Genomic DNA, 12,178 nt, shown 5'->3' with positions numbered 1-12,178 from the left:
AGCCTATCCCACCCACTTAGGCACTTCCACATAAGGTGAAACCGATATGAGGCAATCTAACTTACAAGGGGGGGAACAGACTAAATCGGGCACCATATAGAAATCTCATAGCGCATTGAAGCAGTTGCTTAACACTAGAAATATCCGCACTCTGCAACGCCCTTTTGTAATAGACCCCAAATAAGACAGGCCACAGGCCCAAGCTGCTCACGATCCCCGCTCACAGCCCAATTTCTACACAGCATGACGGCTCCCCTCTTGTCCCTGCAGTGTTGCGAATACTCTATCGCCTTCAGGAATGTGGCGGACAAAGAGCGTGAGACAGTACCAGGCCCCGGAATGTGTCTATTCATCTACACTGAAGTGCCATTGAGCCTCTGACCACCACCCAGCCAGTTTGCTGCCGGCCGCACTAACCTCACCCCCACTCCTCTGTCTTTTCGATAAACACGACCCTCATGTCCCATTTGTTAGCATTGTAATTTGGATCTGAAACTGACTCCTAATTAGACTAACCTTACATCCTGTTTACTGCTTGGCGTTCGTACGATTAGAATCAGAGTTCTTCTCTGCACGTACGCAGTGCCACTGCAGAATAACTACAAGTACCTGCTGTACTGTAGTTCTTGACGCGTGTTTCCTGTGAAACCCGGCGCGAACGTACCGGCGTGGACGGGCTCAGCCAGTCCGTGAAAGGACGACACGGTCGGACATATCATAGTGATGGGCATTATAGAAGCCATGGCTGCAATCGAAGCAGCAAGAGCTGTCCTGGACAAGCACCACAGCACAAGAGAAAAGAATGTAAATACACTTCTAACAGAAAGTAGGAAAGACTTTATGAATACCAATCCTGATCTTACTAACCAGGTTTTCTCATGTAAAACACTACCCATTAAGGAGGTTGAACCAGTAGCAGATGAAGTACTGATACCTAAAGAGGAAATGGAGTGTGGGGATGAACAGAGAATCCCCTTACAATCAGAAAGTATTCTCATCATATCCCCCAATCACAATGATACTAGCGGCCGTAAGAAAAATCACGAGAATGGAAGGGAAAACATTAAACCCCTACGCTTTTTACTACTGAACACGCTTTTTACTACTGAATACAAGATCCATGCTAAAACATTCTGTGGAAATTGCTGACTATATACTGGTTAGAAACTTAGATTTCAGTGCCTTGACAGAGACCTGGCTGCATGAAGCAGCAGGACCAAAAATAACGCTGGCATCCCCCATAGGTTATACCGCCCTTTTCGGCAATAGGACGCATAAGACGGGAGGAGGTGTTGCTATTATATATAGAAACTCATTAGAAGTATGGAAACATAACATACAGAATGTGGAGGCTTGTGAGACCTTGTGTGTAAAATATTAGGATAGATCCGAACACTACATTTAATATCTTGCTAGTCTATCGACCCCCTGATGCTATGCGTGATTTCCCAGTACATTTTAACAGCCTGCTTCTTGCACACGTTAAGACGCATAGTAAATGGATTATACTAGGAGACTTAAATCTACGGCAAAGATGATATGAAAGATAAAACAGCTAAATAACTTGTCAGATTTACGCAGAATCTTGGCTTCACACACCATATAGTGTCACCAACGCATGTTAAAGGTAATATATTAGATTGGGTTTTCTCAGCTAATGTGGAGATTAGCGTACCCAACATATCGGAATGCCCTTGGTCGGATCATTCGTTTATCGAATTCGATGTGGACAAACCACCTCAGACTAAGTTAGAAACTCATACACATAACTGGATCTCCTCAAGAAATATGAAGAGGGTGACTCAAGAAGCAATGAAAGAGTGGATAAACCCTTTAACACAAGAAGAAACCCTTCTTAACATGGGAGTTGAAAACTGACGGATAACCTGCTAGATTCGCTTTCAGTCGGCATGGAGGCACTTGCACCCCTGAAAAGAATCAAAGTGACAAATCATGTACAGAATAGCTGGTTTATGGACAACCTTAAACAACTGAGAACTTCAAAGAGAAAAGCATTCTATAAATGTAAGAATACTAAAACAGAGGAAGATAAACTGATGTACTCAGATGCAGCTCATAAGTTTAAAAAAGCAGTTATCAATGCAAAAAGGTTATCATACAAAGGCAGAATTTCTGAGGCCCAACATGATACGAAAGAAATGTTCACAATTCTGAGAGAATTGGAAAAACCAGAGTCTCTACACCAAGTTGAACTAGATAAAAATCAAGCCTGGTGCACAGTAATTCAACAGGCTATGATAGACAAGACCACCAAAATAAAAGAGGGTATTGAAAAAAATAAGAGTCGGACACTGTGAAGGATACAACCGCGGTCGAGTTTCTAATAAGAAACAAAATATTCCGGAATTTATTTTCAAATAAAATATCGGAAGACGAACTGAGGATCGTGCTAGCTAATTTGAAGCCATCCACGTGTAAAGCTGATCAATTCCCAGCAGCATCCTATAAAGCATGCTCTGAGTTACTCATTGGATCCCTTACAAAAATTGTAAACACATCATTCGGAGAGGGTATAGTTCTGAGCAGGCTCAAAGGATCATGGATCACCCCCCTCTTGAAGAAAGCAGACTTGGATCCGGGAGAGGCAAAGAACTACCAGCCTATTACCAACACCGCTTTAATTCTAAAAATCATGGATCGAGTGGCATACGATCAGTTGGCTTCTTTTACCAACAAACATATCATGCTCAATAATGGACAGTCCGGTTTTCGCCCAGGATATAGCACAGAGTCAGCCCTCTTGGAACTTAAATCCAACATAACAAAAATCAACAAAAGGTCCACAATGCTTCTGATGTCCTTGGACCTTTAAGCAGCATTCGATTTGGTAGATCACCAACTCCTTCTGGAAAGGTTGGAGGAAAGGGCAAATTTCAGCGTTAATGCCAAGAATTGGATGCTATCGTTCCTAAGCTCAAGAACAATCCGGGTTTGCAGCAAACAAGCACAGGCAGATCCAGTAACCATGAACTATGGGATACCTACGGGGGCATCCTTATCCCTGATTCTTTATAACCTTTTTACAGTCTTTCTTTGATGACTTAGAAAATAAGGACATATGTTTTTCTAACTACACTGATGACTCGCAGTGCCTTATCACTCCGTCGGGGAACTACGACCAGGATGCCACGATAGTAGTAACAATATACGACTTCATCCATAAATGGATGGATGTTAATGGCATGGCTCTGAATCCAGGGAAAACGGAACTGATGCTGATCGGGTCTAAACAAAGGCTTGATAAATTGACCCTAGACTATCAAACTTTCGATAACCATACCATTCAAGTAAAGGATAAAATAAAAATCCTTGGAGTTACTTTCGAGCAATCATTAAGTATGTCAGCGCATGTAAATAACCTAGTTTAATCATCTGCATATTACATTCGACTCCTGGCTCATATAAGACCTTTTCTGTCACTGACAAGGTGCAAAACCATTGAAAGAGCTATTGGATCAGCAGAACTGGATTATTGTAGCTCTTTGGTATAAACAAAGCTGAATTGAACAAACTTCAGGTTGTCCAGAATAGCTCTATTAGAGCTATTATGGGCCTAAGAAAATAAACCCATGTTTCCGATATAAGAAGGAACTTGCACTGGCTCCCCAACGAGCAAAGGGTGAAATTCAGGCTCTTAACGATTACATTTAATGCTCTTGCAGGTAATGCATCTACTTATCTTATCAACAGGCTAAAACTTAAGCTAATAAAACGATCTCTTCGATCAAATGAAGATCAAAACCTTGAGGTCACAAAAACTTCTTTGGAACTTGTAAGAAAGGGCCAAGTCCTCGGTTAAAGAATAAAAAAAAAACTCATTATCTGTTCAGATACTTAGTTGTCTCCTTTCCAGGTTTTTCTTGACTCGTCTCCCTAGCTGATCTCCGCCCTGGTGCCTCTGGACCCAAACGGAAGAATCCTTGTGCTTGCTGCTCCTGGGTAGGTTTGGGTGAAATTATTGGCTTCTGTTCTACAAGCAACAAGGTGAAATCTGTACTATTTCATTCTGCTTTGCCCCTATCTGCCACCACCTTAACCGACAAGCAACATTTTCTCGTGCCGCTGTGTGAACCTAGCACGGATGGAAACCCTGCACAAAGTATCCTTCCATTCCACTGCTTATGGTTCGTTGAACCGGAGTAATGGGACCTGAAGGAGAATAACACCTTACTTACCTAGTAACTTTGTTTAATCTTTTCTTTTGCAGACTCGCCAACACAAGTACATTACCTGTTAAAGACACATTCTGGGGCGAAGCATTGTGACTAAATTAAATTGTGTGCTTCACTCTGTGGACACACTGTAGATCCCTGACCCCACTCATTCTATGGAGAATTGCCCTGACTTCTCTCCATTGCTACCTTGATTGGGTTTTAGCTAACCTCTGAGTTCCCCAGTTCACTATAACTAGGGTGGCCCCATACAATCTGCCCATCCATCAGGCCAGATTCTAGAAACCCATCTTAACAGTAATCAAAGAAGTTAAGTCAGAATTCAGTACCCTGGGCTGAACCCCCTTTGAAGCACTACATGGGTTTGCACTAAAATGCCCAAGTCTGTTATTGTGGTGATGGCTTTTGTTTTGTGCACTGGCTTATAAATATCATTCTGTATAAAGTTGCCATTCTGTAGTAACCAAAAGTAATTTTGCTTCCAGGTATTCCAAATGGTTTTGGTACTTCTCCTCTAACACCTTCTGCCAGGATATCTGCACTCAATATTGTAGGGGATCTCCTGCGAAAAGTAGGGGTAAGTATAAGGATGTCTGTTTTCTTTCTGATTTGTCTTAGAACATTTTCAGACTGTGCCACTAATATTCCTTTTGGGGACGCCAGAGAAATATATTTGCTTAGTTGCAGCAACACATGTGTTAAGCATGACTGGACATATTTGAATTGAACTTGCACTAGCACTTTTATGAATGCAGAGCCTTTTAGTATTTCATTGAAATGCACTGATGCACCGAATTTACATAGCATAATCCTGCACAGTCTGTGGAACTGGAACATGGGCATTTGCTAGTTTATTTCTAAAAATGTAATTGAAAAGCACTTTAGTGCAACATTTCTGGTTGTACAGGTATTCTGTTGCACTGTAATCTATATACGTACCCCGGCGAGAGACAATCCGAATGCAACAAGCGTTCCTTCCCGGCCGGGATTCCCTCCTTCGGGATTCCACGGCCTATGTTCCCCGGCGGGGGGTGTGGCAGCCCCTCAGCCAATGAGGAGGCTTGAAGCGGGGACTCTGCTAAGTCTTTTTTTTAATTTTTATATTTATTTTTCCCTTCCCTCCCTCCCACCCGCCCCCCAACTTACCTTCTTGATCCTGCGTCCCCGGCGGGGGACGAGGGAAGCCCCCAGCCGTGTGGAGACTCGGAGCGGGGCCATCCCCGCTCTGCGCCTCCACACGGCTGGGGGCTTCCCTCGTCCCCCGCTGGGGACGCATGTACATTTTTTATTTATTTTTTTTTTCCCCACTCTCGCCCTCCCAACTCTACTTACCTTTTTTTTTTTATCCTTTTTCGGGAGCGGACGCGTTGGGAACACAAGTGTTCCCAGCGCGTCCGCTCCCGATGGCTGCCATGGAAAGAGAAAACGGGTTCTGTTTTCCCTTTCCATGGCGGCGGCCATTTTGCTTGGTCGTTTTTTTTCTGTCCCAAAACGCCGCAAATATTGCGGGCCGGGTTACTAATAGCAATAGAACCCGCTCTGGTCCTTACCTACGGGCCCCGGGGCATTTCCTGAGTCCGTAATGCCCCCGCCCCTCGTGTTCTATTGCTTAATTAAAACAGAATATGCATTAGTATTTCATGAGTATATAGTTTTAAATATTAGCCTCATCGCATGAATACTTTGGATTGCACTCATTTGCACTGCATTGAGTCAGATAGTCGATTGCCGTTTCATTATGCGTTCCAAGGTTGAATATTTGCTCGGCATTTGTGAATGAACATCTAGTATGCCTTAAACATTGTACATATATGGAGTAGTTTATATACTGGCCTATTAACGCTTTGTATAACGAATGTTCCATTCCGTGTCATTCTATTACCATGCTCCGTCAACTATATCGGTGAGCACTGGATCCTCCATTACTGTGTACACTGAGTTGCTGTACAGATAACATGGCCATTGTAATGATTACAAAAACAATGGGATATGCATTCGGTATACAAACCGTATGTATGCTCCGAATTGGAGCATAACTGCTGCTTTGTGTCTCTAGGCTTTGACACACCAAATGGGGTGATGACATTGTGCAAGCATTTATGCTGGACACAGCACCACTATTCTAATATTAACGCCAGTTCATCTCTGACATTTTAATGTTAATTGTTCTACTGGGAAGAATAGACATTTCGACCACCGCCTTTCCCTGTAATGTGATCTAATGTATTTAACATTGAATGTTATTAAACATATACACTTTGATCTTACTATATATATACACACACATATACACACACACATCAACTGTTTAAGATGGCAGATATATTATACAGAACTGCAATTGTGCTTTTGAGGTCATGTGACCTGTTTCAACATGGAACTCAGGGGGTGGAGTTTTGACATTCAAACCAGTGTTTTAAATCTTATGGAGAATCTCAGACGTGGATTGAATCAGCCTGAAGAAGCTCGTTATAAGAATGGTACGCGTGGCGTCTTCCACTTGGATGGGTGAGTGTCCTTAGTCGTCTGGTCTGTCGCTATGGTGAAGGTAGATTGTTTTCACCTTTTTGGTGTGATGCACTTCTTATTTAAATAAAGCAACTCTGTTTTAAACACAGCAATATCTTGAGTGCTAGGGTTTTTTGACATATTTCCCAGTGAGGGTTTTACTTACTATCCACTTACCCCTGGGATTTATGTGTTTTTTGTGACATTGTGACATTGTGAAGCTTGTGAATTCAATCCACAGTTTCCGGTAGGTGGGTGCATTGAGGCCTTTTACCACCTCTGCGTCAGTGACCTGAGAAAACTACGTAGAAAAACCATCCATACCAAACAGAATCTTAATGCTTCTCAACGTTTGGCCATTGGTGAACTAGAAAACTTATCCAAATTGGCATCAAGCAGGCAGACAAAGGCTCTAAGATTGTGATCCAAGATAGAGCCAACTATGTGCCCGAAGCCAATCGCCAACTACGAGATTGACTGTGTTATGCCAAGTTATCTAAAAACCCATTTCCAGAAATACAGTCTGAACTTACCTGTCTTTGTGCTAAGTGGGCTGATAAATGACTGATTGAGGATGATCTGGTCAAATTTCTTGTTCCCTCATGTCATACCATACTCACCATTTATTTTCTTTCCAAGACACATAAATCCTGCACCCACCCCCGGCAGGCCTATTGTTACTTTGTGTGGTTCCTTATTAGAACACTTGGCACAGTTCATTGATGAGGCTTTGTTTCCTTTTGTTTCCATTTTACCTTCTTACTGTGCGATACTAAGGATTTTTTACGACACATCACCAATACACCATGGGAGGATGGGTTTATTCTGGCAACTCTTGATGTTTCTTTGTACACCTTCATTGATCACGAGGTGGGAATGGGAGACTGCAAATAATTTTTGGATACTCGATCATTTAAACCATTTTGGTCAGTTCTATGATTTTGGACATGTTATCTTTTTGCCTGACCAATAATGTTTTTTTTTTAGGGTTCTTTCTACCGGCAAGTGAGGTGTTACTCACCGCTCTGGTAATCGTTTACTGCCTGTAGATAGGCGACCTTGGAGACGGTAGTTTCCACAGATATTCACAAGACAGACTCTGGTAACCCGACACCCCCTGAATTCTAAGATTCAGGATTCCTCAAGGAGGGGCTCTTTTCTGCGATGTGCCTCTCTGCTGTTTCAACCTGAACAGGCAGAATTGCCAATCGCCTAAAAGAGCGGGGAGAACACACACCGCCAACCAATGCTGCAAAGGAATACAACGATGGTTAGAGGACCCAAGGTATGAAGGAATGCAAGAAAACAAAAGTACTAAGGAGTACCTAGACGGGGTTTGAGGAGTGGAATCTGCTATAGGATTGACCTACAAAAGAGAATAAACTATTACCCTCTACGTCAATGGAATAAACCAGAGCATCCCAGAAATAAATGGGTAAGGAATTCAAACAAAGACCTGAGGGAGAACTGGCAGGAATGAATGAAGTCCAAATGGAGGGAAACAACGAAAGGATAAAATAAAAAAAAGTAAGGTTAGTACAGGAGAGCAACCCGGGCGGCATGAGGGACGCACTAGTGACGGGTTGGTGCATGTACCGGAAAGCGTCAATATGCACTTGGAGAGTAGTTCACTGTAGAATGTTGAAGTCCCAAAGGATGTAGAAACCAAGTTCAAAAGTAAAGGCTAACGGTGGAATCCAGTATGAACAGTTCAGGATAATAGCAAGTGAAATGGCCTCAGGAACAAGAAAGAGACCGTGGACGAGTACCGAGGACAACCAATTACCTTAGTGGGCCATAGAACCAGGAAGTCACTGAGGAAAAAGGCAGGCAGACCGTGAAGGAGTACGGTTCAGTAAAGGAGCGGGCGTAACCAAAACCAAAGGAGTATCCAAATGCAGTGCAAATAGAATAGCCAAGCGTCGGGAACCAGAAGATCAAAATAGAGCACTGACTGGGTGTCAGAAGGGAAAACGGAACGGAACCGCAAGGAGAGTAACGCTTCAATTAGCAGCAGAGAGCTGTACGAGTAGCGGTGCTTTAAAGTACAGGAGGGCGTGGTTTAGGTGCACGTTCCTTACGCCTGCAAGGTGTCAGCTGACAAACGAGCGCCATGGCAACCTGTTTCGATTCCAGAGGGGAGCTTGTGATTATGCTCTTCTTCGCGTGAACGCCGCGGATGAGCCGGCGCTGTCATTCCGGGTAGAAAACGTAACATGAGGGGTACTGCCATGGGCAGTTTCTTTGCCCCTTCATACGCCAACTTGACGATGGGGTGGTGAGAGGCAACCTTCTTATCTGATTTGCTTTCATCCAGTTTCCCTACACAAATTGTTTCGTGGTGGCGATACATCGACGTTTTTATAATTTGGAAGGGAACAGAAATCGACTGGCTATCATTCGTGAAGAGCATTAACACCAACACGGTCAACCTATGCTTCACAGAATGTCACAGCAGCATTGACATTATTTACTTAGATGTTGTTGTGACTGTTGAAAGGTCCGGACTCCATACGGCATTACACAAAAAAAACTCTAATACAGGATTACCTTTACATGTTACCAGCTGTCATCCTGTGTCGTGCAAAAAAAGTATTCCCTACAGTGAATTTATTAGTTACCGCAGGAATTGCACTGGTATTGCAGGTTTTGAAATTATTATGTTGCTCAGGTGGCCGCTGACTTCTTGAAACAAGGATGTGATAAAAGAACCATTGAAATGTCCTATATGAGGGCAAGTGGATTGTCCAGAGAAAAACTTGCTGTATGGCACCAAGATCGATAAGACTCTCATGAATGATGAACCCAGACTCATTATTTCCTTTGCCAATGCTTCCAATGATGTTTGTAAAATTGTTGGACACTGGCGTGTTCTCATCCTGGATAATGATTTATGCCAAGTGCTATCAAAACGTCCTACCATGACCTACAAAAGAGTTCCCTCACTAAGGGAGGGGCTAGTTTCCAGCTTTTTGCCACCTATAGACAAAAGTCCTTCTATGACAAATTGGCTTTCGGGTTCCCTGATCGGATTCACCAAGTGTTTTTAAATGTAAAGGTTGTGCCCATGCCACCGTGTTAAAATCTTTTATACATCCTGTCACCAAATTGAATCAGGTGATTAGGTATTCTATGAACTGTGATACCACATTTGTTGTTTGTTCGCTCATGTCCCTGCACTAAGTGGTACGTTAGGAGTACGACATGTAAACTCAAATTGAGAATCTTGCAGCCAGCATCTCAGAGCGATTTAAAAACTCTGACCCCACGTACCCCATGGCCAAGCATTTTAAGCAGGAACATGAGAATAATTTTCATTTGCTTACATTTTTTGCAGTGGCACATATCCCCATCCATCTGAGGGGTGGAGATTGTGTCTTGAAATTGAGATAATTGGAAACCAGGTTTATCCTGGATTTTGACACTAAGTTTCCCAATGGCCATAATCTGGACGAGGAGTTGTATACGTTTCTGGGCACGTAATTGTGTCTGGTTTCCTTCCTCTTTCAAGTTTTTCATCTTTTATTCTTGTGTAGATTGTATCTTGGGCATGCATTTCCTTTAGCTATGTTCCTGGCCTGGTTTGACCAACATGCCCCATTTTCTTTCTTTGTAGGTTTATTGGGGTTATTTTTTGTCTGTCTCTGTCTACGACTACATGGGGAATTATCACTGTGATATCTATTTTGGTTTCATTTGTGTTGTCCTTTGCTTTTCAATTTTGGCTTTTCTCATTTCATCTTTTTATTTGTTTGTGGAGGGCACCATTATTGGTTTGGTCATTACTTTCACACCTTTCTCTGATCTATCATGATGTTCTTGGTGTTACCATTCCTGGCCCTGCTAATTGCTGCTTTATACGCTACCATGTCTGCACTTTATCCCTGGGTTTATTTACTCTTATTGTAATCACATTTTTACAATTGTTTGGTCTTTAGGAGCATTGTATTCTCTGCTGGCTTTGATGCTGTTATAACTATATGCTCTGATATTTTGCTGGCATTTCCGTTACTGTGCTCACATTTTTCGAGACTTTCAACCCCATTGCTGCTATTACCGCCACTATGGTTGCACTTTATCTTTAGAGTTGTAACTCAGATCATGTTTACATTTAGATGCTGCTATTTTTGATTGCACTTGCACTTTATTCCTTCGATGGATTTAGGAGGATCTTACTTTCAGTGGGCATTGTAGAGGACACCAGCATTTTCACAGGCAGCATGTTTGCTTTTTTATTTTAACCTAAGCACATCTGATTGTACCATCAATTTATTTTATGCTGGTATTGATATTTCCATGGTTTTATGCCTTTTTAAATCTGCAGCCATGTATTTCATTGTGCAGTTATTTTATTGCTTTAGCTTGCCAATGCACCTTGTTCTTATCCTATCCTACGGCGACAACCACATTTCTGCATTATCACAATGATTTCCATTCCTAAAATTATTGCTGTCATATATGTCTGTAGCTGCATTTCAACTATGCATTCTTCAACTTTGACAGCCTTTGCAATTTCTGTTTATGCCTAGGACTTGGGTGTACACTTATGTGGTTGTAGCCTTTGACATGAATCATTTTTGTTGATGAATTGTTATTGGTTGATTGATCTTGTATGCCTGTATCATGTTATTTTTGCCCCGTAATCTGCCGGTTCTGTCAGCGTATTTATATGCTGTGCGATCAATGTGGGGTTTGTGCGCAGCAGTACTATCTAAATTTGTTCGGCTTTACGACATGCTTTCTTTTATCATCTGGGTGCACTATGCACGCCATGCTCCTGTCTTATTTCAGGGCTTTTCACATGTATCACTATAGCATTTCTACTGCTTTTTTCGGTACCATCATGGCTGCCACACACCTCACACCGCACACCTTGTGAGAGCTACTGACATAGCAAACGGACTACACACCTTTGTTTATATGGTTTGTTAGTCCATTTTCCCTTTACGTGAACAAGCGATCAGTCGAGCGTGAAACGCAGAGTGTCGCAGGTCATGCCCCACGGCGTCCTGCCTCTTTTGTTTTGTTGCTATCTTAGCTGTGGATTTTTTAATTCATTAAATGGTTTACTCGTATCTATTCTCGTATCATGAAGATGGGAGTATTTTTTTTTTGGAACCTTTTTTTGGAGATGTCAATTGGCCCGCGAAGAGTGCGGTTTCTTTCCCTCTTCTTTTTTTTAATATATATTTCTGTGGCTTTTGAAATCTGCTTAGATCACATGCTATGCATAGGACGACATCTAGTGGAAGCTGCAGAGTATTACAGTTGTTTTCGAAACTCGAAAAGGGACGTTGACAGTGCATGCCAGTAATACTATCCCTAGTGTGATGTCCACTGTACCCATGGTCCTTCATGCGTCAAGGTCCCTCAGATTGTTTTTTTCCGTCATCGTGAGCGGTCGCTTCTCACAGAGTTCAATTTCGGCTGATGCCATTTGCCTATGCAAAGTTTAAATATAGTTTCTCTTTCTGTCC

The 12,178-nt window shown here is 42.4% G+C and overlaps 1 protein-coding gene across 6 annotated transcripts in view; it reads left to right on the top strand.

The window, feature by feature from the left end:
- NDEL1 (nudE neurodevelopment protein 1 like 1) overlaps positions 1–12,178 on the top strand; it is a 356,432-nt gene that overhangs the window by 191,160 nt on the left and 153,094 nt on the right. For all 6 annotated transcript variants that reach the window (XM_069654597.1, XM_069654600.1, XM_069654599.1 and 3 more), the window contains one exon: positions 4,679–4,770. In XM_069654597.1, the coding sequence (XP_069510698.1) occupies positions 4,679–4,770 (92 nt within the window). The remainder of the gene's footprint in view (positions 1–4,678; positions 4,771–12,178) is intronic.

The sequence above is a fragment of the Ambystoma mexicanum genome, chromosome 3q, assembly GCF_040938575.1.
Source record: "Ambystoma mexicanum isolate Mex_15411 chromosome 3q, UKY_AmexF1_1, whole genome shotgun sequence".
NCBI lineage: Eukaryota > Metazoa > Chordata > Amphibia > Caudata > Ambystomatidae > Ambystoma > Ambystoma mexicanum.
The sequence above is the reverse complement of the archived record's forward strand: the minus strand, read 5'-3'. Positions and strand labels throughout refer to the sequence as shown.